Source organism: Drosophila mauritiana, chromosome 3R (assembly GCF_004382145.1).
Source record: "Drosophila mauritiana strain mau12 chromosome 3R, ASM438214v1, whole genome shotgun sequence".
NCBI classification, from domain to species: domain Eukaryota; kingdom Metazoa; phylum Arthropoda; class Insecta; order Diptera; family Drosophilidae; genus Drosophila; species Drosophila mauritiana.
In genome coordinates, this window is record NC_046670.1 from 18,163,575 (window position 1) to 18,191,491 (window position 27,917).

Genomic DNA, 27,917 nt, shown 5'->3' on the forward strand with positions numbered 1-27,917 from the left:
TCCGCCGGCGATAAAATTGCTATAAATTTCCAAGTGCCACGGGGGTTTCCTTATGTCTGTTCTCAGCATTTTCACAGCCGCCTGCTGTGCGAAGTTTCTGGGGGGGCGGGGTGCTACAAATTTGTCAGCAAAAATGGCACAAATTTTGCCGGCTGTTTTTGTGAGGTGTCATCGAGACTGGGTCTTTGAGTGGCTGCCACTAATGGCGTCATTACCTATCATTTGCCACAACCCAAACCATCCGAAAGTGTACCGCTCATCTGGGACTTTAAAACTTGGCAGCACATTCGAAACTTTCATCCGGCTTTCGTTATTACAGTTGGCCCCTCGCTGTTGTTTGATGTCCTTCAGCCAGCTGCTCCGACTTCTTATTCCATTTGGCCAGCAGTCTCCTTCCTGGCTGCCTTCTGGCCACCGGAGTCTCCATTCACATCCTGGCCGTCAAATTCTTACGTGACCAGCTGAAATTTTTCATTTGGCCACAGAAATAAAACAAAATGAATGAACTTTTCAAATAAAAATAGCAATCTGCCGCTCCAACCACACAAACAAACAACAAAAGTCACAAATTGCCGGGGATTTGTGTACGTGTCGGTTCCTTTAATGGATACCGATGAAATTCTTTGTGCATTGGCGGCCAGCGAATTTGCCATAAATTTAATGCATAATTGCCAAATGCCGAACCAAATAGCGTTTATCGATCGTAGTTTGCGAAGCGACATTGGCGCTTTTTTAGGAATTTTAAAAGTTCAACTTTTTAAATACAATCTTTAAATTTGTAGTGATTCTAAAAGGAAAATGCTATCAAAAATCAACAGATTGACATGAACTTTCTGTGAGGCAGAACTTTGTCGATAACTGAAGAGCGTTGCTATAAAGTAAATGTGCTTGCCGGTATTACGTTGTTCGAAAGCAAACATTCCGCAATTAATTGCATCCTCACCGTTTGCTGAGTGCTGAGGGCTGAGGGAAAAGGAGGGGGTTTCGCAAAGGAACCACCAGGGGCAAGTAGCATGCTCGTTATGCTGTTGTCTGTGGCCAGCTTAATCCCCGACCCTTGGCAATCCTGCGGGGATCCGACTCCACTTCAATATCTAATTCACTCGGCTCCACTTCTTACGCCTGGGACATGTGTTTTCAATGGCATGCAAATTGAATTTGAAATTAATTAGAGGCACATAAGCATTTAAGCCCCAAGGACACACGTGTGAGTGGTGCGGAGTGCGGGGTGGGCATTATCGTCCCTCCGAGATTGCGTATACGACACGTTGTGCGGTGGACCGCAGGGCGAAATGACCGGCCTTTTGCCGTATTTATATGTCACTTGCCACTGCCACACTTCTTTTCAGAACGCCACGCACCGGAGCAGTGGAATCCTGAAAATCCACACTGGCGCACTTGTGGGTATTCGTCTTGAGTTTGCCCGGTTTAACGGGCGTCTGCTATCTGCTCGGTCGCCAGGCACTCGTGCTGGAGTAGCGGCACAGCAGGACCTTCTTGAACGCCTGCCGGAACACCTTGTTGAAGATGGTGTAGAAGATGGGGTTCACCATGGAGCTAGCGTAGCCCAGCCAGGTGACCACATCGAAGACCCAGTGGCTGATTCGTTCCTCGCACTCCGCGCACACCGTGGGCAGGAGATTGAGGACGAAGAATGGCGACCAGAGGATCACGAACGTAAAGAACACCACTCCCAGCACCTTGGTGGCCTTCTGCTCCAGCCGGATGATCCTGCCGTGGCGCGAGGAGTTCCTGGAGATCACGCTGGAGTTGCGCGAGTGATGAGATCGCACCGTCTGCTGACGCTGCAACATGCAGGGCGAGGATGTGGTCGTCCTGGTCTTGCCCCCACATTCGCCCGCTCCCTGATAGTTCATGTTCTGGTGACTTCTCAGGGTGGCCGATCTTCTCAAGGGTGTGGATGAGTTGGAGGTGGTCGCTGTTTTGGTGGGCGTTAGCAGCAGGGATGTTCGAACTCCGCCAAAACTGCTGCCCCGCCGGCGATGACGACTGGAATCCCACGTGACCACCGAGGCGGTCTTTGAGATGCTCAGCTTTCGTCGGCCAGGACAAGGAGTTCCCGGAGCAGCCAAGTACCCACTTCCATCGCTCTGAACAGTCAGGGAGCTGCCCTGATTGTGAGCAGAGTGTGGACTGAGGGTGGAGCCAACTGTGGCCGTAGCTGTTCCTGCCGGTCCACCCGTCATGCCGGCACTTACACTGGAGGTCAGTGACTTCTTATTGCCACTGCTGCACATGAGTAGCTCCATCTCGCTGGGCGAACTGCTCACCGCCGTCGTGGTGGTGGTCACCCGGAAGGCGGACGAAATAATCTTCACCTCCGCCGATTTCACACAATTCTGGAGCGGTCTGTCCCCGAAATACGGGCAGGTGCAAACGGAGGGCAGCTGCAGGTAGTCCGACTGGTGATTTTGTCCGGCTATGTGGCACTGCTTCGCCTTCTGCGGAGGATCTAGCTCAGTGTCCGAGTGGCAGATCTTCGACTTCGTCTGCTGCTGATCCTTCTGTTGCGCGCTCTCCTCCTCCTCGTCGTCGTCGTCATCGAGGCTCTCCTGTACAGTGGTGTGTCGCGGATAGAGTGCGTTCTTGGGCAGGCTATTATGGCGCTTGTGACGGCGCAGCGTTGACGTGGGCGTGTCCACATCCTCGTCTGCGTCCTCATGTCCGGCACGTTGGTCACGTCCTGGAACAGCTGACGAAGCTCTTCGTCGCTTCTTATACGCTCGCAATCGTTGGGAAAGCTGTGAAAGAGTCCTGAAAAGAAATGAACTTTTCTGATTAAATAAATATAATTATATATCAAAGTTAAAGTCCTTTAATGATTTTCATTTTAAAGAAGTGGTCTATTAAACGTTTTTCCTGTATCAAATTGAAGCAGCATAGCACAAAAGAAACCATGTGGTTTTAATAACGAAAATATATAAAATATGTCTATGTCATACCCCACCGATTTATTGATTTAGTACCCAATGCCGAGCCATTTTCTTTCACCTTCTCTCCCATCGGCGTCGTACATTTTTAATTAAAATTGCGCAGCCAATTGGCAAAACTCTATTCGGAGGCGAGGTGCTTAAAACAATGCAGTGAACACTCGCTAACGGCAATTCAACAAAAGCCAGCACGCTTTGTGGTCAGCTCGTTTCTTTCACCTGTTTCGCCGGGAAGTAGGCAACATTTTTTGTGTTTGCTCTTTGTGGTTTACCGCCTCCTAACATTTTTCCTTGAGAGCTTTTCCTTTCATTTGCACCGTTGTTTGTGGTGCACTTGGAAAAATAATCCAATATTATTTACTATATTATATTAGCTATTTTGCTTTGATTTACTGTAGATTTACTATTAGAATTTTATATCATTAATTAGAATTTTATATTATTAATTACAGAAATACTTAGCTCATATGTATAGCTTTAATTTAAAGTTATATATTAATATATATATTGTATATAGATTTTTTTTCTGTACCGCCTCATTTTGCATTCATTTTAATAAAGCGCATAAATTTGCCAGCTGCCTTTGCGGTTTTCTGTCCTGCCGCCCGTTTTGCCCTGCATGCAAATGTGCGCCAACTTTATTTGGCCAAGACGGTGGGCGGCGGTGGCGTTGGGGGCGTGGTTAGCTGCTAATGAAGGCGTTAGCAGACAGAAGGCCAAGTGGCGGTGGCTGCAGGAGGATAGGGTGGATGCCAAGACGCAGGATAAGGATGTCAGCTCATTATGCATCCTTCGCGTTTTTGATTTGTGTGCACGAGACGTGCGCATAAATTGAGATGCGTTGGAACAGGGCTAAGCAATTGGGGAGTGGGGGAGCCAGCTACTCATTATGCAAGTGAAACAAAGCCGAGCTGATGCCAACTTTGTTATTGTTTCGCCCACAAAGGAATTAAACAGCCGCCAAGCTCATCAGGACATCGCAGGATACACATACATATAGTATATAATCTTATGTGGCGAAGTGTTGAGCTGATTTTAAGTCAAAAATTAGAATATCGCCAGCATCATTTGTCAACTTTGCCGCATGAGACGGCAAATTGTGCAACAATTAAAAGCCACTCGACTTTGACCTCGTCGCATTTCTTTTCGTCCTCTGCCACTTGGCATCGCATCCATTGCGGACAAAAGGAAGCCAAATCCATTTTATTGATTGTGCAAATTCGTTCAACTGTCAAACAATGTGGCACATAGTGCTTTCAATACTCCACTCCGCCACCCAGTTGGCTGAAAGGCGCACAGTCACAATGATATATGATATAAACGTGCATAAGGGATTGGTTAAATGGGAAAATATGAGCGAGATAAAATGTGCAGTCATTTCGCATTTCGCAAGTTGAGCTGCCTTTTATTCAAGCTTAAAATCGAACTGGGAATTTAAGATATCAATTTTCGCTATTGCAGTGATATTCGTTGCGAAAAATTTAAGCTTTCATTGGATGGATTTTTCAGACTAAATCCGATAACCAATTAAATCAAAACTAAATGCGTGCACAATAACAAATTGGATTGAGTGTCAAAAAAAGTATTTTTAGAATTTGCCAGGCACTTCCATAGAATTTCATATCATACGCAATTAAATAGTTAATATTAGTTCCAACTGAATGCCCATATTTACTTGAACATGCCAGTTTATCCATGTTTCAAGTTCTTATTAAATTCTCGGGAATTTCAAAATATATTCGTCTTCTATGATTTCAATTTTTTAATTGAATTTCTCGTCGCATCACTTATCCCAGCATAAGCCAGTCGACTAAAATTAGAAAATTAATGAAAAACACATTTTGGCAAAAGGCAGCCTCAGTCGACGCCAAAATCACTTGAGCGGCTCGAATGCCAAATAAAAAGGCAGTGCCCCTGCCTTTTGGCCAAAAAATAAAACAGTTTCCACCGACAAAATGAAAAAGGAAAACGTAGCGAAAAAAAATTAATTATTACGAAAAAGTTCACAACAAGTCGAAGGCGGAAGGACAATAAAAGGCAATGCCACAAAAAGGAGCTCACGAAAAAGAAGAAAACTAAATAAATGGAAAAGGAGAAAGCAAACGAGTCACAAAAAGGACTCGAGGTGAGCATTTTCTTGGCTTTTGGTGTGGTCAGCACACTTGGCCAAGCGCGGAACCGGCTGAGACAGCGACACCAAAAAGGTCCTGCGAGCGACTAGAAAGGATCACTCTGGCAAAACGGTTTGCCCATCGCAGCTGTTTGTCCTTTTGTCAGGTGAAGAGCCACGGAAACTTTACGTTTTTCCCAGGTACCTGCCCGAATTGTCTACGTTTTTCAAGGGATTTGACACAATTCTAGTGAAAATTGTGGCCCACAAAAAGGATAAAGTTAAATGAATTTAATTGTCTGTGTTTATATTATTTGTGACAACAAAGATTCTGGTTGCTCTGGTTAAGTGGTGGAGCAATTTAATTATGTTTGAGCATCACATTACATCTTAAGAAAGTTGTCAATGCTTAATCTTGCTTGGTTTTTAACTTTTAGATAGTATTTTTTTAGATCCCATCATTTGGATTATGAACTCACCCATCGCTCTGTTCGCCGCCCATGCGACTGCTGGCCAGGGAATTCCGAGTGCTCTCCCGCTCGATGCCCAGCGTGGTGGTGGACAGCCCCAGGACTGTGGTTCCGTGGCGACCTTTGGGTGATGCCTGCTGGTGGTAAACTCCGGCCGGATGCTGCTGGTGGTTGTGGTGGTGCGACTGCTGGTGGCTGGCGGCATATCGCTGTGGGCTGCTGGGGTACTGCAGCTGCAGGTGGTTCGATAGGGAAAATTCGGATTTGGTTGGTGAGCCGGTGGTGGATGACGAGGCCACCGACTCCAGGCCACGGGATAGCTTCAGCATCTCGGCACCGAACTGATGCAAGGCCGTCATGGTCGTGGGCGTTGGCTCCTTTATGCTACATAAACATGAATAATATATATGGTAATTTGCACTACAACACTGGCTGGCTCACTCGATAACTCACCTGGAATCGGGCAGCCAGAGCTCGTGGTTGTCCAAAGTGCTGAGATCCGTATCCGTTGAATTGGCCGAGTGGGCGTGCAGCACCGAGGAGGCGTTACCCGGACCCGGTTTCAAAAGGCGCCGCCAGGTGCAGCGTCGTTCTGTGGAGCACGAACACGGGTTAAACGGATATACAGTTTCCATTAAATTGCATTCAGTCCAATAGTGCGCTACGAAAAGTCACAAATTCGCTAATAAACTCGCACTAGCACACTTAAATGCCCCTTCAACATATGCACTGAGAGAAATTGGTCTGCTATTTAAGTTCAAACCTTATGATAAGTGCATGAAAGTGTTCTAGCTTGTGTAAAGTGCATTTTTTATATTGATTAGGCATATTGATTATTTGTTTAATAGTTGCTAAGTTATTTCTCTCTGTGTAAAAAGTACAATATGGCAAATCCGACTACGTGCCTGACCGAAATGCGGACGCTTTACACCAGAGATTTGGCTTAAAATAACTGCCCAAATCCACGGCACCAACACAGATGCGCACCCACACACACACACACACACCCTAATGCCTGCAGCTGAGGCTTCAAATCCACTCAGACGAATCGGGGACACCGCGTCCTGCGAAGCGCCCCTAAATGCTCGCTACGATTTTTGGCAAAAATGCCCTGCAGTGCACGCGATTCGGCTGCAGTCACCATCACCATCAGCATTTACCATTCAGCATTCACCATTCGCCACCAGAAGCAGTCCATTAAATATTCCCCAACTGTATTGACTTTCGGCATCCACAGCTCAACAGCTTGTCCCCCAGAAAATTACTCTCTGTCCCCTTTGGGGCTCAAGGCAATCCAATCGGATGAGAAATGGGAGCGCTGAATCAATTCTGCGGGCAGACAATGGCATTAGGAGCCACTTAGTTATGCTTAAAATAAATTGAATCTGGTCTATTGAATTGTGAAGGGATAATGGAAGCGAAGGATCTTGGATTGTTTTTGGCCAAAAGCTCCAGCTAACTGGGCTAGTAACGAGAAGGATAATTAGGGATGCAAGAAGCAATTAAGACTCCTTAAATCTAAAGTAACAGACTGCTACATGTTTAAAGATTCCTCCCTTTTTTGTGGATTTGCTGGAATGTGTAATGGAAATTTCAAAAAGTGGTTAATAAAACTACAAGTTATCGCAGCTTTTGAGTTTTTTACCAACTACCCCCACGCAACGGGGCTATAACGAGGCTTCGTTGAAAAGTTGGTGCTTAAAACTTCGGTTTTAAAACTAGTCGAGCACTATGGAAAAGCTCTTAGAGCATTACAAGCCATTTACGTAGCTGGCCCTCGATTCATGGCAACGTGGAAATTAGCTATCTACACATATGGGCCGGATTTTCATCCTATTTGTAGGGTTGTGTGTGCAAGTGGGCGGAACGGGTGATTGTCCTGGGGTGTTTGCCCCCCATTTCCATCCGGTTCAATGTCGACGACAATGTCGATTTTGTGTGCATTGCTGCGGCTTAGTCGCACTTTGGGCCCCAGAAATCCCAGGGACACGGATTCAGGGAGTATCCGGCACATGTCTCTGCATTGTTTGTCTAGTGTTGAAACCTCCTCCCCCCCCCCACTTTTGAGCACTTTACCATGCCGATCCTGAACCGCCCATTTTCTACTTTCTACTTTTGTTGAGTGTCGTGTAAAGTTTTCAGTGCAAAAAGTGCAATCCGGAGAACAAAATGCAAATTTTAGGCAAACTGAAAATCATATTAAGCTGCAGCAGCAGCAGTAGCTCCTCGTGGACACTTCTGGGGGTCACAAGTGTGGTGTCTAGCATCCTTACCCAAGGCCGGTGCCTGGCCGAGCCATCCACTGGCCCATCCGGGAGTGGCCGCCGCCGTCTGTTGCCCACCACCCAGATTCTGTCGCTGCCGGGCCAAAAGGCGGACGGTCAGGCAATATGTCAGCAGCATCACGCCCAGCGGAATGTAGAAGCACACAATGGAGCCGACCAGCTTGTACACCGGATCCGGTATCTGGCAAGTTCCATTCACCAGCACCGAGGCGTGATTCTGGAATCAAAGGAGAGATAGCAGGGCGAGCATGGGATTAATTTGGCTAAGTAAAGGACATGTGTATGCGCAAAATATTTCAGACACTTGTCTCCCTTTGGATTTTAATTATTGACTTGGCACAGTGTTTGTAATTTTCACTCTAGATTTTAAGTACTAGGTTAACTGGGGAATTTCACTATGAAAAGTCTTCTTAATGGGTTTTTACTATACGATAAAGGGAGATGGAATGCCAAAAGGGTACTATATTTTGACGCATATTTTAAATATAGTATATAAACAAAAGAATAGCACTATTACTCACCTTGGAGTACATCAAGCTCAAGGGCAGGCTCATGGCGATGCTCAGCAGCCAAACGAAAACAATTTTGAGAGTGACCCGCCGACGTGTTTTATTCCGGCCAAATCGCATTGGGTATCGCAGCGATAAATATCTGTCCACGGATATGGTGCACAGGTGCATGATGCTGGCCGTGCAGAATAGGACATCCAGGCAGATCCAGGTGAGGCAGTGTTCCGAGCCCAAAGGAAAGTAGCCTGCAAAAGGAAAACAAACCGATTCTCCATTGTATTTCTTGGCCAGCTTGTAAATGTTCCTCCACCGACTTATGACTGTATTAAGTGGCTGCAATACTTTCTACCTATGTGTACACACGATTTACGATTGGCTTGGTCGGCGGCAAACAATGCAATGTTGGCTAGCCATTTTTATTTAATACTCCCCGCCTTTTTTTTTTTTTTTGTTTTGGCCATATTTTTCCGGGAGCCACTGGTTCATTCGTGAGCTGCCAAATGATATTGCCAAGAGGGGGCAGCTTATGCAACATATTTCAGGCCAACTGGCCCACATATGAGCGGCTATTCCCGATGCTGTGGCCATCGTTTTGCACAGCTGTTGGACGTCATAACTCAGCGCGCCACTCTCGCCCAATTCCCATAAAAGTACAATTGTGTGTGCACTGCCAAAAAAATCTTAGAATAATATTGAAAAATATAAGAATGACTTACAAACCATGCCTAGAAAATTTCTAAGGAATATATGACTTATTGACTTATTATTTCCTTACATAGAACTAATACAAGTAATTTATTTTTTATTTTAAAATAATAATTTAAGTTGATTTGTTTCTCTGTAGCCTGTAGGTCGAGTATCTCCCACATATTCGGTGAGTGATACTTGTGTTTACTCTGTTGTTGCGTGTGCCCTGAGATTTGGGCGCGGGATTTGTGAATCCAGAATCTGGTCGAACATGAATCCGTATGGCCGCTGGGAAAAGGAATTTCCTAACGAGATAGCCCACAGAAAATGAGATAAGTTCGGGGCAAGATGGATCGATACAGTTGAAACTGTATGACTAAAATATAACTTTGATTTGTTAAAGTTACGACTATACAAAAATTGCTTTAAGATCAATGTTCTAATAAATATTGATGGCCAAAATTAAGGGTCACTTTCCGAAATGTACAACCATTTCTTGGGGAAATTTTTGATTCCAAACAAATTGACCTAATGACGAGTCCATTTCATTTTATACATTTTTCAGAATTCATTTTTAACGAAATGCCCTTAAAAAGGCACTGGCATCTGTTGAATGCCGTAGCTTTACACATTTTTTTTTTTGTATTTTAGGGGGAAACAAGCATAAGGATTTGTTTATGGCCAGGCAATATTTTCCAGCCCACGATTTCGCGCTCAAATTGCAATAATGCCGAGCCCTCCGAGTCCGAAGCGAAAATGTTACAAATGACACGGCCATTGGGTTTGGCTAAAAATAGGGCCGTCCAAACCATTTGGCCCGTAAGTAAAGTGTCAATAAGATCAATTTGGCCAGCAGACGGTAGCCGAAAACCTTTAAAATGAACGAAATTTGTTTAAGCTGCAACCTAAAAAGTCGAATGGAAACGGGGCACATTAAATTGAATAAAAGCCGGTGCTGGCCAGTGAAAAAAAAACAAAAAAGGGAAACTTGGGGCACATTCTGATCCGGGAAAACAGCAAACGGAACCTGAGATTTGGGGTCTGTGGGGAATGGTTTTCCAGGAACCTCAGTGCCCCGGTTGCTTACTTCTCCTTTGAGGAGCAGGACAAAGCTTTTATTTGTGTTTCTGTCTTTATTTTGGTTATTTTATTTTTTTTTTGAGATGCCTCCTTTCTTGGGGAAAGCATTTCAACTTACAAATGCGAAACAAATTTCAAACAAAAGCGCAAAACTTTCCCGTTTTCCAGTTCCGCTGCCAAAGTCAGGGTAAATAAATTTTTAGCTGATTTCTTTTGTGTAGAACTCGCTTTGCATGGGGCCAAAATGGGGCCGAAATGGTTATAAAATGGGGCCAAAATCGGGCGGAGGGCTCGTCATAAAACTAAACTGAAACACAAATAGCCGGCGAAGCTGATGACGAGCAAAGTTGGCAGGAAAATGACTTGGTAAATGAGTTGAAACTTATTTAATTTGTTGTAAGTTTAAGTGGATATACGAGTGAGTAGAGGCGGCTGGAGCAGCCGCATGGCAATGGAAACTAGGGTCCAGTCGGGCTAATGATTCGGTTGTTTGCCAAATTGAGTGAATGACAAAACATGGACAGTGGGGAAAAATCGTGAATACAATATAGAAGATATACTATACACCGGTCCATGACAACATAAGCCTTTGTGTGAGCTACCATAACAAATATTTGTACTTTTTTCCGCGTTGCTGAACCAAAGGCAAACAATTCACGCAGAGGTCGGAAAACGGTCGGAAAAATGGGGGAAAAATCGGGTGAAAATATGATGATTTATGAATGGCGATTTTGCACACTTGTGTGTGTGTGTGTTTTGTTGTGTGTGCACGAGCCTTTGTTGGACTTTCCTACTTTGCTTTTTCTACCCGGCGGCATCGATTTCAATTTTAGTTTCAGTTGGCTCAAACACAGCATCCCGTCATCAATTAGATACAAGTCCACTGGAAATTGTGTTTGCCCAGCAAACGGACTTAATAGCAGGGAAATGACTTGCCAAAAAGGGTTTGGGTTTCACCTCTTTTTCTTTTCGGTCAACCGATTAGGAAAAGTTTCGTTATGTATTTCCCGGCGAAACAAAAGAAAAAATAATAATGAGATCATCTGCAGCTCAAATTAAATCCGATAAAAAAGCTCAACCTTTAACTAAATATAAACACTTTTTTGTCCGCAATTTTAAACCCTTTAACCACATTTTAATAATCATATCGAATTAGCTGTGTGGCATGAATAATAATTATGTTTTTTGCTATTAAATTGAATGAATGCTACACAAAATATACATTGCAATTCAGTGGAAATAATTCAATCTTTTCTTGTATTTTTGTCACTTTAAATTGTTGAAAATTCGTTGATGGAAATCCTTTGAAAATATTTGGCAAGTAAGCAAACCAAATAAACATCAGCGTAAATCCCGAGGCAATCAGAAATAAAATATCAAATACCTGACGACAAATAAAAGTCACACATACTGGAGAGCAAACAGAAAAACGCTCATATATCCAAGCCCAAATAATTTGTGTCAATAAAAAAAGGGCGAGCGATAATAAAATGCAAATATAAAAAAATCATTGAGCCGAGCTCTGAAAATTGCTGTGATTATAAAGTAAGTCTGTGCCACTCATTGTTGTTGTTGTTGTTGCTGCCACGCACATTTTAGGCGGTACAAACCAGCAACAATAACAATTTCAATAACAAATCACAGAAATATGAGGAAAACAAATTGAACCCAGGGGCGGGGTTGGGGGCCAAGTGTCGAATTTTATTCCATTTCTTTTATTTTCCTGCTCCTGGCAGATGACAGCGACAGCCACTTACAACGGCGATAACAGCAACGGCAACACCAGTGATAAGAAGTATTTACAGGGGCGTAGTAACTTAACCAAGGGGGGTCATAAGAAAATATCTTATTCCCACTTCTATAAATCCATTCGAACTTCAAAACCTATATTAAAACGTTTCAATCTTGAGTTTATAATAAGGGAATTTATAGAAAATAGTCAGTTATAGATACAATGGTTAGGTACGTTTATAAGAACATTTATTTTGAAGATACGCCCCTGTATTTTTCGACAGATATCGCACGTGTCGCCTGCGGATCGAAACATAGACGCTGGAGGGGGGGTCAGTTCCGGAATCCCCATCGATAATTTTCTTCCTGATTTCCCAACTCCAATAATAATCAATCATTTAAAGAGTGCGCATGTTTTGCGACATATTCTTAAAGGGGATACCTAATTGCCCGATTTGCCAGACATTTGATGCTCGGTTTATTACCCCTCATGTGCGTGGGTGTGCGTGTGTGGGCGCTGTGATTGAGTGGGCGTGGCAGCCGCCCGCGGTGCTTGTTGACACGTTGTCACCTCGGCTGTCATCCAAATTTATGATGGGGTGCCCCCAAAAAGAGGCCAGAGATGACTGTTTTTAGTCCGGCGGGGATTTTGGCAGCTCCCTTTTTATTTCGCTGACTGACAACAGTTTTTTGACTCATAGCCCCTCCGCATGTAAGCACACATATCATTTTCATTTGCATTTCGCGCGTCCCGTTGACACATTTGCATGGCCATGCATATGTTTATTCATACGCAGATGTATAGCACGGGAATCTAAATATATTTGTGTGTGTGCTTGAATCTGTGAACGACCTTCGACCCTCGCGAGTTGTACTTGGCTAGCTTCCATTTTTTCAGGACTTTTATGACTAGGTAGCATGGGGTATGGAGGACTATTTATTTGATTATTTTAGATAGATAGTGAAAAACTAGCTGCACAATGAATTCATTCATGGAAAATATTAAAAACAAATGCTAGCAATTCTTGACCACAATTATTGTTTTAATGGCCACATAAAATTCGAGTACTGCCTGACATTTGAATCCGTTGTCTGCTGATTTTAGTTGTTTCTGCTCGTTGTAACCGATGCTGCGAACCTCTGCTGTTCAGGGGCATTGTTTCTGTAACTTTTTTGTTATGTGGTCAAATATTTGTGTTGACAGCATGCAAAAACATTAACGCCATGCGGAAAATCCGCAAAGGGTTGCCCAGATACATATGCGACTTTTTCCTTGCGGTTGATGCACTGGACGAGTTGGGATTTCAACTATGATTATAATTAATAGTTTAAGCACCCTTACACAGTTCGTATTTTATATTTATGAATGCGTCAACACACACCTGAATCCCTTGAATCGCTTTACAATCGTGCACAGAAAAATCACCCATAATCACCACGTAATATAGTCCGTACCGAGGTCTCCCTTAGGGGAAGCTATTAGCATGCATATGATAGACACTTCCGCACAACTTGCTGGCCAGGACACTTAGGAATCCGGAAAGGCAAGGAACTCATGGCGGAACATGCGGTAACTACGTGCTGGGCCAAAAAAGTGGAAAATAAGAAAGGAACAGAGAAAGTTGCTCATGTGGTTGATGTTAAGTTGGCTCAAAGCGCTTGACGGGTCCATCATCATCATCATCGTCGTCGTCGTCGTCCTGATGAGCCTGGGATGTACGGGCGAGTAAATAACCTTAGGGTAGAAATCTGCCTGCCATGCATAAAGTAAACTATTTAATGGCCTTTCGATTTCCATCGATGTGCCATAAACGCATTTTCCCAGGCCATCGGATCTCGGACGGAAATCGAAAGCTGTTCACTGAATCGAGGTTACCACTGGTGGTTGGAGGTCGATTAGGGATGGCCCACCACGAACGTCCTTCTTATCAGGCCCGGTGAAATCGTTTTCCTTACGCAATTCGCCCTGACAGAGTCATCTTCATTTTCAGCCCACCACCTCCTCCTTGTCGTCCTCTTTGACTTTTGATTTCGTTTCAAGTTCCCATCGCACCACCCACCTAACCACCGCACCACCCAACCATCAGTGGGTGGGTCGGTCGACAATAATAATGCAAATGGCTTTGGCTTCGGCTTCCGTGTGACCCACAAGTTCGTCCTCACCTGGTGAACCAGGTGCTTGGCTCTGACTTTGGCCTTTGCTTTCGCCATTCGGTTCCTTTGTTGGGCATTTTTGTAGTGCCGCTGACACTTTTATTTTTAGCGAACCGAGTGCTTCCTGATTTTCTTTGATGTCTGCCAGCAGCTGGCAGTCGAATGGTTAAAACCTTAATATGGAAAATGCTATGCATTCGCCGCTGCTTTTTGATTGCATTTGCATTTGAAATGGTGCGGTCGATATGGTGATTGATTTATCGAGCAGCTTACGAAGTAACTTTAATCGTTTTCGTAGTTTGTACGTTATTCTTAGCAACTAACACGCAATCATAAATGCACTTTATAAGTCTTTAGTATGGGAAAGCAATACTATCTCTACGAGGTTATCAAATCCCACGAAAGCCTTTAATATGCACCGAATTCTGGCATAGTTTTTCATTTTTTCTCTTTTTCGGAAATAATGAAATACGAAATCAGCTTACCCCTTATGAGTCATAAGAACGGCTTATCCAAATTTTCCACTGACAACTTTGTCGCCTTTTTCTCATATCTCAAGATGAAGCGAGTGTTTATCCATATGCTCAGGAAAACTCGGCACGGTCTTCAACTTTTCCGAGAGCGCAAGTAAGGCAAACCTTCAACGTTTTTCCTCTACCCAAAACTCGCGCCATTGACAGCTGCCAGCTTAGCAAGGGCGGAAAACTGAAACTACAACAAATTTTCATACATCCCATATGAGTGGGAGCTTGTGTCCTTTCGGTCCATGGTCCTCGGCTGGGTCCCAAAGCAAATATATGTGTATAAATAAATGCTTGTTTGTGTTGGAAAATCACATGGTGAGCACAGACAGATAAAGGACAAGACACGAAATTCAATTAAATTTCGAACAAGTTTTTATAAGCACATTCCTCGTGTTTTGTATTGAATTTTTAATACGTATCTATGTTCTCTCTTTTTTTTTCTTTGTTCGTTTTTGACAGCTCAGACACCCTGAATAGCAGAACCCATGTCCTGCGAACCATATACTCAACAGGTCCTTTATTGTCCGGCTTTAATGAGTTTAAGGTTGGTTCGGGGGGAAATAATGCTTGATAAAACAACACAATTTTAAATGGAATTTTATAAATATATATAAAACAAAGACAATATTTGTGCTGCTGCTTAATGGATTAATATGATCGCAGGTTTTTAATGATTTTATGAGCCATATTATAGGGTATCTGTTAGTTCGTCATTGCATAGACCGACTCATTTAACTTTCGCCATAATTGTTGTGGCTCTCGATGTCTCGTCGAGTGCTATTGGCCTTCCATTTAGCCCTGGTCGCCATTCTATTCCCTTCTTGCCAACTTTTTATATTTACACAGCTTTATTTTTGTATTGTTTCCGCCTCGCTTAACGCGAAAAGTGGACGGGGAAAATGGCGGAGATTGAGGTGTCTCTCTGGGTCTCTGGTTGGGATGCTTCCTTCCGGCTTTCATTTTTGGCCGCAACTTTTGCTCCTGCTATTGACATTGCTCTAATGTGGCATATAAAGTGGCGAATGCTTCGATTTTCCGCCCAGCGATTTTCCACCATTCGGCATTCAGCAGCGTCATTAAGCTGAGCGCTCTATTCCTGGCATTCATTAAACTCCTAACTTGCTGTGGAAGCTTGCGTAAATTGCTTCGCTTCCGTTGCGTCATTACACGACGCCTTAGCGTTTCATTATACTCATTGTTTGTCTATTACGAGAGTTTTTCTTATGGACTCTTTAGCACACTTTTCCACCCATCCAACCCATCCTTCCATTCCATTTTCAGCTTTATTATTCTCGTTTTGGGTTCTGGCTGGCTGGTTGGCGTGTGTTTTCCTACCAGAGGGGGAAAAGTTTTCAAATAGATTACAAAGCACTTGTAATACCTTTGTTTCCCCGCTGCCGTTGTGCATCGCATAGTTATTGCAACTCTCTTTAAATATATATAGCCAATGAAAAGCCATTCAGCATTTTCATCAGCAGCATCTATTAGTTACAACTCGCGCAAGCTGAAAACTTTCCATAGTTTATATCAGTAAGGAAAACATGCCAATAAGTAAAGTTTTTAGGAGAAAAAGAAACAAAACAAAGAATGTTTAGTATTGCCTTTATAGGCGGCATCCTAAAAGGTTTTCTCTTAAATCTTTTTATTTATCTATGAAGACGAAGTTCAGGCGGAAGTTCTTGTAATAACTTTAAAGGGTTGTGAAAAGTTCGATAATTTTTTTTGTTAAAGCGAAAGAACATCTGTGACCTTTATACCGGATTTACCCATAGTTTGGCTTGCTTAAAGTTCCAACAAAGTCCCCTCAACGAAATTCTTATAATAATAGAGAAATTCAAAACATTTTGCAAAGTTAGTAGAGGCTATTTAATAATTTAAAGTACAACTACCAGTACCACAGGCTCTATTCGATTCGTTCAGGGTCGTCAAACTGTTCTCAATCAAATTATGATCAAAACTTTGCCCAAACAAACCCCAAAACAATAAGGTAGGAAAAGGGATACCATATCACTTTCAAGGTCATTAGCCATGCCATCAATACCGGCTGCCGGCAGTTTATTTAGTATGTTTCCTTGCCAATTTGTTGAGACAACCGGAACATCACAAGATATTACAAACTTTTCTCCTTGCGGATATAAAAGGTCCGAATACACAGGAGACACACTCACACACACACAGGCATACACACACACACACACACACATACAGAAGGTTCGTCCTTTTTGGGCATAATAAAATAAAATTACAAGATGTCGACGCCGGGACGAATTTAGCATATGAGCATGTGAGCACACACACATATCTCATCTTTATGGTTTTGTTTTTCGGCCGCACAAGAGCATATTTTTGAGACATTTATGCGACGACCACAATGACAAGTATTTCAGCTGCAGATGTTTCCCCGGCACAGCTTAATTCGCATTTTCCCCCAACTCACACGTTTTCTAGTTAATCAAATAAGCGGCAAAAGCTGGCATTTTAATGTTATAAGGACTAGTTTTATGGCAGATTTTTAAGCAGGTTTTAAAGGCAATGCGTCAAGTTGTTTAATATAGCAATTTTGGATATTATGTTTGGTCTAGAAAAATGTATATATGTAATTCCACATTCTTTACCTCACTCTATGTGGAAAATCCAAAACGAACCAAAACTTGCAACTATTTTCGAACTTCTTGCCAAACTAGCATTTTCCAACAATAAGTTCTGATGGCCTGTTAAAAATAATTCCACAAGTGCTAGCCATATTCAGCCTGGCCATTTAAAGACCGGAAGAGTACCGAAAACTTTCGGATCGCTTTTTTAGACAGCCGGACAACCGCAGAACAGACTCAATGGACACCCATACCGGGCCGGAAAGCCAAGACCGCAAAATGCTTTTGAGCCATTTTAGAGGCTTTTCTATGGCGGAGATTTTGCGAAAGTGCAACTGGCCATGGCAAGTGCAATGCAAAATTTAATACACTTTCAGCCGTCGCATTCAGACCAACGAAAAAGTTTTCGCATAATTTTCACAATGAACATGTACACACGAAGGGATTTATATGTGAGCTTATATATTTACGTATATGAGAAAACTCAGTGGGTGTTGGGTGTTGGCCAGAATCAGCCCTTCATTCACGTTGGCCAACTTTTCGACACTGTTTGTGAGTCACCGAGCTTGACTCGGATATAATGGCCCGTCTGCGGCCAAAGGACGCCCTCTCGAATGGTAAAAATAGTCTCGGGGAATTTCAACGCAAAGTAGCAAAAGTTTGTCGTTCAATGTCAATTATATTGAGATTTATGCATAATTTGAATTGACTTTGCTCCGACGCCTCGGCTTTGTATGCTCGATTTGGTATTATAAACTGAAAGCCACTGATCTAAAAATACTAGACATTGCCGGCGGTAATGCCGTCGAATCTGGCCTAAACCCTGAGCTATATTTGCTCCATGCTCCATGGAAATGTCCCATTCATAGTTGTTTTTCCATTCTATTTCCTGGCCATTTTTGACACGTGTCAGTTTCAATATTTGCCCAAGCAGCACGCGTGTGGCAAAATTTCCAGTTTGTTACCTATATAACAATTTAAAAGAGGCACTTCACAACTTGCTGACTTGGTCAGTCAGTCAGGCTGGAAATTAAGTTTTATGTGCGCAAAGACACTACGAATGCCGGTGGCTTTTGTTTATATTTGCCTAGTAACTGGTTCTGCAATTTTAATGAAAGCCCCAAAATGGTCAAGGCAAAAAATCAACAATAAGCCGAACGAAATTTTCGCAAACGGAGCGGGAGAGTGCTGTCCATACATGGGATATGTGATTTAATTAAATGAAAATTTCTACATCTAAAGAACCATGCGCATATGGAGATGTAATTTACATGATATGCATTTTCTCATTGTGGCTTCTGGTATCCTGAAATTGTTGCTCATGTTTGCAACCGGAGATTTTGGTTGCACAAAACAAGCAGTGCCATTGCACAATCTCAACAAGGCCAAAATAAACAGAAGTGATTTTAGACAGACGTGGGTAACATAACATAAATTGGCATGGCTAAAATTTGCATCGATTGTATTTTAAATATGGTAGATAAAATAACAGTTTAGCTTTCATGCGTAAACAGTTGTTAAATAGCTTTTCATTACTTCCATGTGTTTCTATTAACCAAAGTGTAAAATCAATTAAAACATCACTGGCACAATATCAAGTCAATTAAATAATATCATTTTCACAGACAGCTTCCACAAACACCTTCTACTTAAAGCTTATATACACATTAAAGTGCTTTTTGCGCATATTTATCAACTTTAAATTGAACAGAGAGGCGAAAAAGGTCCTGCCTGTCCGGCCATTCTCTAAGTGACAGGATATTAAATGATAGCCGGCAGCTAAACAGAATGCGAAGCAGACTCAATTTTTTTTTTGCCCGAACGAAGCGAGCGTATCAAAGCAGATGCAAATGATTCTATATCGCGGGTCCTGGGATCCAGGGATCCTGAGATCCTGCGATGGGAGGTGGCTTTGGCAATTTAACGCCACTAATCGAGTGACATGATGGCAATAATTCCAATTTGGTCCTGTCACGTCCTGTGGCGGTCGCGACCGCTGAATATGTACAAGTGGGCTGCCTCGAGAGCCTCCGTCTCTCCAATTATTCGAATCGCAGGCGCAGTTAAGCCAAAGGCAGCTAAAACGTGCCTGGCATTTTATTCATGCTTAACGGTATAATTTTTGGTTGCTCGGTTGTCTATAATTATTTATAACTCACGTGCCACAAACAGTGGGAGTGCCGGCAGGACGAAGAGGACGAGCAATGCCAGCTTCTTATACCGCATTACGCATACGCCACGTTGTCAAAGGGCAAGCACGTGCTGCTGCCGCCTGAATTGGGCTTTCAGTTCTTAAGTGCGCTTAGCCGGCCGTGTGCAGATACACAGTGAATAATAAATATTCTAAAATGGTTTTTAATTATGTCCATAAGGATGAGAACCCTTTAAATTGTACTAGTCAGCCATTGATGCCAAAGTTAATGAATGAAATCAATATCTTAGCATATAAACAATAACGATTGGAACTGAGATTTACCCAAGCTTTAAATGCCTCATAAAAGTAAGTGAATGTGAGCAAAGCGATGTGATGATGGATTATTCATATTGAAGTATTTATAGTTAAGCTATTTTTTTGGCCGTGTTCAGGTAAGTTTGCGGCAAGGTCGTCTCGCTTGTTGACAGTCAACTTGAGGTAGGCGGACAGGGCCGAACTTGTCACGCAAATGCGTCGCTGCTTGTCGCCTGACACTCGAACCCCGGGAAAGCTGGAGATGGAACCCGCACACCTCTTGTTCTCCTGGCAAACAGCGAGATACAAATGCGATATGATGTTTCATTCGAATTTGTCCGGCGTGGGCGTTGGCCAAAAATGAAATATGACTTGACAATTCCGCACTGCCGCTGCTCAACAGTTGCTGTTTCCGGCCGGGCTAACTAGTCCGGAGCTGGCCAGAAAGTTGTCCGGCGAGCCACGGCTCGTTAATCAAATCCCAAAAGGGATAGTCGAAACTTGATGCAAACTCGGACGGCCTGTCAGTGTCAAAGCTTGATAAATGAAGTGGCCAATGATGGGTCTGCAAATCCCGGAGTCCAATGGATTTCCCCCACCTTTCCGCTCCAGGCTACTTTGCATGCAGGCGGCTATTTTACATGCGACGACTTCTTTGACTCCTTAATTAAATAAACACTCTGTGAAAGCGTGCATTCAAAAATAAGAAAAAGTGGGTGGAACAGAAAAATCCCCTGAAAGCTTTAAGCTGCCGCTGAATAAGCATGCGACAAAAGGACACTGGGGGCGCCATTCAAGTCGCCATGAAAGGATGGCAAAGCCACGGCGCGATGGGGCTCTTACTTGTGGCAATTTTCGCACTCTTTCGCAATGCCAGCCAGCCGGCACATAAATTACATGGCACTTACTTTGCGCCCTGCAAATGAACCTGCGGCCACTTAAAGTGCAAGAGTGCTTTCACAATGCCATTGCCCGAATTAAATATTAAACCCACAGAGCCGGTGACGACTATGAAAAATGCATTTCTTAATCCATTAGCGTTGCCATTTACTTAAAAATAATATACGAGCGAATGCCTGCAGTCGTTCCGGGGGGTCCACAATCTTCACCCTCTCCATCTCTCGAGTCCTCGGGACACTCAGACAATCGCATGCAAACAATCGATGAATGAATAATGGCAGAGTCCTTCCACCCTTCGACAATTTACTCGGCAGCTCACATGCGGAGACGCAGGAGCGACAACAGCAATCTGTCAGGCAATTTGCAAAAGTGCATTCCAAACTTAAATCCAAGAAACTTAAATCGGTTTGGAAATAATCATCGAATGGCTTAAAACAAAAGCGAATACAGCAGTGCCTTACAACTTAAAGATCTCATAGATCGGAGGCTGTTCCATTGCTAGATTCAGATACAGAATAGAGCTTAATCATGTCTGAATTAGTTAAGAATCCTAAACATTCAACTTTAGCATAGAATCAATGAAGTACGTCATGGCTACGGAAGTGCCATGTTCCCGAGTTACGGAAGTGTGTCATTCATTTGGTGGGTGGAAGGACTGGCGGCCAGTCAGTCGGTTTCTTTGCGGCCTCGACCTGGGTCTGGTCTGTGTTTTCCATGGCGTTGGCCCTGTCCCAGTGCGGGTCTCTAGTCTCGAGGCAACTGCCACAAAGGCGCACACACATGTGTACGTGCTGCTCGAGCAAATGTCTGTTCCCATCACACGTTCCTACGTCCTTGCGTCCTTTGGACTCTCTCGACCCCTTCAAAATGCCCCTCCATTCCTGCACCGGCCCAACCTCAATTGTTTTGGCATTGACTGTCAAGGCGGTCCGGTGAGAGAGTCTTGTTCTTGGTCTTGGTTGTGGTCTGGGTCTTGGTTACCTTTAGCTGGTTTTTAGCTCGGTTCCACTTCCTTGACTTGTCTCGCTGCACCTGCCTTGTTTATTCTCCACTCTGCCCCGTCCGCCAGCTGTTTATCCTGCCAGCTCCTTGTTTATTTGTGTCTATCCCCTGCCACTCGCTCCACCTCTTATTCTGGCTATTTGCAATTTAGACAAGTTATCGATTCAAGTCAAATATTATTAGAGTAATGGCTTTTAGCATTTTCTGTTTCTGCCTTCTGTTCTGTTCTGTTTCGCTTTCCCCTTTGCAATGCTTGTTGGCACCACTTGTTCAATTAATCATTAAGAGAGTAATTTCGCAATTGTCGCTGTCAAAAAGAAATGAATTAGAAAGTGCTTACGAGCCCATAACTGTTATAAAGCTGTTAAGAACAATTGCCTTGAAAGTGAAGCTTTTCTAGCCAAGTTTAAACCAGAGTAATAAGCGAACTTAATGGAACCAGACACTTGACCCGGGGTAGAAAAAGATAGTTTTATTTTTCTGCAAATTTGCATATCCCTCTTTGCTCTGCAGGCAACATAATATTTATAGCTCCTGGATGAGCAACTAATTTCAAAGCAATAAAATGGCGTAGGAAACTTGAGTCTAGTGGGGAGTGATTTGCATTTAGCCCATAATGAACCCTACTTTCATGCTTTAAGTAGCTCACTTTAAATCATCGAAACAAATGGGCGGGTTCACTGGCCTAATGGACTCAACAAAAGTTTTATCCTCGCGCCAGGCGGTATATCGCTATAATCAATTTTCGTGCCCAATCTGGCGAGGCAAAGATTTGCATATATGAACCTTTAAAGTTCCCTTCCGCACCCCTTTTTATATAAGTTGGCCATGAAGTAAGGTACTTTTCCCACTCCGGAAATAGTAAACGCATGAAAAATTTAATGGCTCCACAACGCGTGCAGTCAATTGCGCCCCATTTGGAAAAAAGGGGGTTTCCCCGCCAAAACGACTTCCGCTTGATTTACAGCTACATTTGTAAGTAGACACAAAACACTTAACAGCTAAAAAGGACTTTGCATAAGTAATGAGCGGAGGCGAGCCGCGCCAGCCGCCTTACATGCATATGTCTGCGGCACGGCGAGGACTTTAAGATCCTGAGCGCAGGACGAAGGAGGACCCAGCCAAAAGCTGAAACTAAAGCGTTTTCAGCGATGCGCAGCAGTGCGAGAGATCCCCCTGACTTTTTACACATAGCTGAACACACGCTCTGCGACCACCGAAAGGATAGTGCTGCACTGAGAGAAAAATCGTAGTAAAAATACATTTATAGTTTTATATATATAAGTACAAGCTATTAATTGCTTAATCAGTGATTTTAGCTTTTTAGTTAAATATTTATAAACTTAAGCCATAGTTATTATTTTTTGTAAAGACTCCGTTTTTTTCCCAGTGCACAGTTTCCGGAACACGGCATGTGAGTCGCTGAGTCCTCTCCATGACATCTTGATGGATGTGCGGGCGGCGAGCAGCTGCTCCAGTGGACACTCTCCATCATCCTTCAACCTTCGCCGCCATCAGCACCCAACACACCACACCCCTCGTAACCCCCAACCAACCGGTCCGGATAAGCTCCATACTCCGGCTGACCGCAAAAACAAAACAAATTCCGCACTGATTGCCAAAAGGGTTCCGTGGCCGCGCCCCAGTTCACCTACGTCGCACTCCATAACGGTGCTTTAAACACAACCGATTTCGGGGTCGACTTCATTAGGCCCCAAATCCGAGTGTTACGATGGGTGGATTGGGTGTCTGGAACTATGGGTGGTGGCGTGGTGGAACTGCCTTCTTTCGGGAGCTGACCAAAAATTAATTGGCTGCTGTGAGCCAGCCGACAGCTGCCATTTTGTGCCTGCCATTTGCTATGCGTAGACATGTCAATTCCCCACGCCGAAAACCCCACCCATTTGCCCAGCCAGCCAGCCACCCATCCTCCATCCATCCACTGGCCACCAGTGCCCAGGTAGCTTAAAGATTTATGATTAAGCCAACTAGTGGAGGTATGGCCAAAATGAGGCAGGGGGGTGACCCAGAAAGTTTATCCAACTTTAGCTTTAACTTGGGCATTGGCTCATTGCGGCCCGTTTATCTATGAAATGAAGGAATCTGATTGCCAAACGAAGCGTTCCCAGTGGGGCTTTCAACTGAAATATCGGGACGTTTGTTTGAAGATTTAACAGAATTTATGCAGCTTGCTGAATATTAAAATGTCAAATAGAACAGAAATTGATTGTATTTCATTGATGACAGTTTGTGCATTAATTCGATGAAGGGGCATTTCCATATTTTTGTGCTTGCAAACAGAACAGTTCCGTACTCCATTGACAGTGATGGAAAAGGTACTAGGAATAGTTCCTTGATATGGATATTAAGTATATTCAAATAAATATGATCTATGTATATATTAACCTATTATGAAAATTCTGACAAATTTCAAACTATTTTTAAAGTCAAGAAAAAAGTTACAATATGTTATATATATCTTGCAGATATAAATACTACATAGAGTTAAAATATTTCAATTTTTTAAAATTTTTTTTGAAAAATCATATGTCCTGGTTGCTTGGCATCACTGCCCATCTGGTTGTTTAAAGTGCTGTCCTGGCCACCCTTCTTCTCGAGATTTGTGCGTGTCGCAGCTTATGCTCTGGCTTAAGCGCTTAAAATGCTTTTTGACAACAAAAACAGCAACAATAACAACAATAGTAGTAACAACAAAATGTCTGATGCCAGTGGTAGAATGATAAATTCGCTCCCCCTCCCATTGTTTTTGGATGGCTTTTCTCGTGTAAGCCACGCGCCGTCTAGCAGCTCCATGCCCACAGAAATCCCCGTCATTTGACATCCCACTTGCCCATTTTCCATTTTCCATTGCCTCAAACTCCATTTTCCGCACAGTAAGATATCTGTGTAAAATTTCATTGCCTATTCTGTTTTCCTTTTTTTTTGTGTTTGTTGTGTTTGAGGCCGAAAATCGCAGCTTCACCAATTTGCGCTCAATTAATTTTCCAGCTTCTCGTCTCGCTCCTTTTTTCGCTTGGCTTTTCTTTTTATATTTGCGGCTGTTCTCTTGTTTATCATTTTTCGTCCCAAGTATAATTTATTAAGTTGCAAACATTTGCGAGCTTTTCGCGTTTACTTAAATATTCACGACCATTGACGGGACGTTGTAATTCAATTTACAGTCTTTTTCATGGCTTTTGATGGCTATGCTATGCAGTAATTGCGTTTACTGTTATTAATTAACTGGCGTTTAATGCAGATTTTAAAATGAAATTAATTATGCATTAATTATGTTGTCCTCGCGTAATCATAATTCACGTGCTCGCACTGCAAGTGCAATCGCTTAAAATGGCATCAACTCATGTTGCTTAATTGCATGGGTCTTGTTTCCAAAAGGTCGATTGATCAAGTGGAAAATATGTCCAGAGTTCAAAATCAAAGGATATATGCATCTGGGCTTTTCAACAGAGTTTAGCTAATAGCATTAACATTTAATCCTTAAAAACTTAATTCACGCTAAGCTTTTTATTAGTTTGATAAATATTATTTCAGCTATTTGATTCCATTTCAATAGTTGGTTATGTTTAAGTAGATTATAGTAAAAGGATCAGTTTGTTTTTGTGAAAATTTAAATTTGTATTATTATTACACTACAGAAGGTCAACAACCAAAGCCATGAATGATTTTGTAAGATTAATTTTGATATTACACTTTTAAACGCGTTTTTAAACATTTAGTCTAGTATATTACGCATACGCCTATTGGTCATGAACACAATTACTCAGCTTACATTGAAAGTTGGATTTGCATACTTATTAACCGAGGATAGAATATAAAGTCCGTTTCAATGTCATTTGTGTGCCACATGTAACTTACGTAACCGATGCAATTAATGTACTGCACGGCTTACTCATATCCAGTTGCTACTTGCGCCATTGTGCCTTTGAATTGTAAGAGCTTAATCCTTGGGATCTAATGCCTGCTGTTCGCTGGAGATTTCAGCTTCCGTCGCAGGACCCTCTGCAAAGCCCTTGACAGCAGGCAAATCCCGATTTCGTCCTTTCTTGCCTCCAGTTGGCGGGCGTGTGCCCCTGCAACTACAGCAACAACTGCTCCTGTCACTGCCACTGCAATATTTTTCACACTTGATATAACAAGCAGCCATTTGTTGGTCCTCCTTCTTGCTACATTGCCCACTTTGCCAAGGATTGCTCCAGGTGTGTGTGCGTCGCCCTTTCTGCTTGTATTGGTGCCCGTGCTCGTGTTTGTGTTTGTGTTTGTAATGGCTCCCAAAGCGCACAAACAAAACTGTCATCAGTGTTGCAACATCTGCAGGGGGTGGCACAAAAAGGACGGCAGCAGAAGGCGGAAGCAGCACTCAGATAAATGCAGTCCTCAAATCAGCCATTCGTTTTCGAAAATCGAAGAACTACCGTTTAACTGCCGCCGGAAGCAGCACTCACATAAATGCAGCAACGAAATAAGCAACGCCTTTTGAAAGTCACGGAAATAGCTTTTCCATTTCCGGTTTGGTATGTTATAATATTTCTGTAGCTAGCTTGAAGTTATTTAGCTTAAATAAATACTACTTTGACCATACAAAAATGATACTGTTGATAATAATATGACATTGAAACTAAGTATAGAAATCATTGAATTGAATGCTGCATTTATGGTGTTTTTTTTTCAGTGTGATTGCAGGACAGAAATATGTCGGCAGATGTTTCCAGAGCCGAACTAAGTCAAAGCGAAATTCACCAGCGCTCGTTTGCCGCCCCTAATGCAATTCTTATGCTGCAGTTGCTCCGGCGCCTGCAAAGGCTTTGGAAGCTTCCGTTGCCATCTTGCTGGCATTGTTTCTGGGCTTCCCTGTCTGCGCCAGCGGTTCGTCCTGGCCAGGCTACAAAGGCGCCGCGCTTATTAAATTGTCTAACGATGGAGCTCCGCTCCGCCTTGCCAGCCGATAGACACCAGCGATTCCATTTTTCTATCCGGACTTACTTACGTTTGCCAGCTTTGATCGAAATATCTGAGACATAATGCAATCTGCACACCGCCAACGCCATTCCCACCAGCAGCTTCATTAAATGCAACTCGTGCCTCGTGTTGGCGACATCGCAGGAGGTCCTGGCCTGAATGTCCTTGCCACGTTTCTGTCGCTGGCTTTGATTATTATACTCTACCACTTGGAGAGATTATTATTCGGATTGAGTTGCAGCAAAAGGAATCCGTAAATATCCATATTTTTCTACAATTCCCTGTACGTTATTCAATTCATTCCCATTTACCGATTTTAAATTGCAAATATAAAGCATCTTAAGATTTAAGATCCTTGCATCTTTTCCTTCACTTTTTTAAAGCCCTAGAAACTTAACAACTATCACAAGTTCTCACTCTCTTTTCCCTTGCCCCAAGTAATTAATATTAATTTTCATGAAGTTTTCCCCCAACTCATTTTCGTTAGAGTAAACTATGAAATTATGGAAAAGGAACTTTCCCAACTAAGATTAGCCGCACAAGCCAATCCTGGCGCACAAGTGACTTACTCAAGTGTCCATTGAGTCCCTCAACAAAAGGTGGCTGCAAAAAATACCTCTGTTCCGGACATTGAATGGGACAAAGGACTCACCTTTCACCAGCGTAAGGATGCCCAGCGGCATCACCAGCACGGCTACCATCAGATCGGTGATGGCCAGCGACATGAGGAAGTAGTTGGTCACATTCTGCAGCCGGCGCTCCCAGGCGATGGCCAGGCAGACAAGGATGTTCCCGGCCGCCGTTCCCAGGACGAGGACTAGGGCCAATAGGGCCCAGTAGTTGTTCGCATCGAAGGGTACGTCCTCGAAGGTCGCACTGATGGTCGCATTGCCGGTGGCATTCCACCTGGCCACCTGCAGTTGATTATGCCGACTGGTGGCATTAGCAGCCGGTCGCTGCGCCTCATCCTCCTCCCACAGGACCAGGTGCTCCGAGCTGCTCCAATCGTCGCCACCGCTGTCATTGTAGGCACCTAGCGAGGCATACACATCCTCTTCCATTCCGCGTTATTATTCCTATTGTGCGCTCTACTCTGATTGCTGGAAATGCAGCATGCTAATTAGCCCTCGCATATGCAACGCAAGTCGCAAGAAAAAATAAAAAAAGAATGGGAAGGAATGGAAATGTCCTCGCGCCGATTCTGATTCCGATTCCAATCCGATTCGAATTGCAAATGTAAAAACGGCGCACCGGAAATGAGCGAGGGACGCGGATTCAGGACTCGCGAAAGGAAAAGGACGAGAGCTCACGGCACCACCAGGACGATTTCTACGGCAACCGAACGGATATTGGTGGCAAACATTTTACGCCACCAAAGCGCCGGAAGTTAGAGCTGCAATCGAGAAAGGAAAAGAATGAAAACATTAATGAAAACTATTTCAATGGGCTACTTTTAGAGAAAACCTCAAGTGTAGATGCTTAATTAAGAATAACACG

At 43.3% G+C, this 27,917-nt stretch overlaps 1 protein-coding gene across 1 annotated transcript; it reads right to left on the reverse strand.

The window, feature by feature from the left end:
- Positions 1-845: 845 nt before the first annotated feature.
- On the reverse strand, positions 846-27,481 carry LOC117143740. Its single transcript, XM_033308550.1, has 6 exons — positions 27,073-27,481; positions 8,338-8,570; positions 7,805-8,033; positions 5,985-6,123; positions 5,541-5,915; positions 846-2,775 (listed from the first exon to the last, which is right to left on the reverse strand). The coding sequence occupies exons 1-6, from the start codon at positions 27,479-27,481 to the stop codon at positions 1,443-1,445; spliced, it is 2,718 nt and encodes a 905-aa protein (XP_033164441.1). The 3' UTR covers positions 846-1,442.
- Positions 27,482-27,917: the final 436 nt, after the last annotated feature.

Coding starts and splice junctions, on each gene's coding strand:
- LOC117143740 (XM_033308550.1), bottom strand. CDS start 27,481: ATGGAAGAGGATGTGTATGCCTCGCTAGGTGCCTACAATGACAGCGGT. Junction 6,124..7,804: donor CGGCCAGGCACCGGCCTTGG/GTAAGGATGCTA, acceptor CGTGCTCCACAG/AACGACGCTGCACCTGGCGG. Junction 2,776..5,540: donor GGCGGCGAACAGAGCGATGG/GTGAGTTCATAA, acceptor ATTTCTTTTCAG/GACTCTTTCACAGCTTTCCC.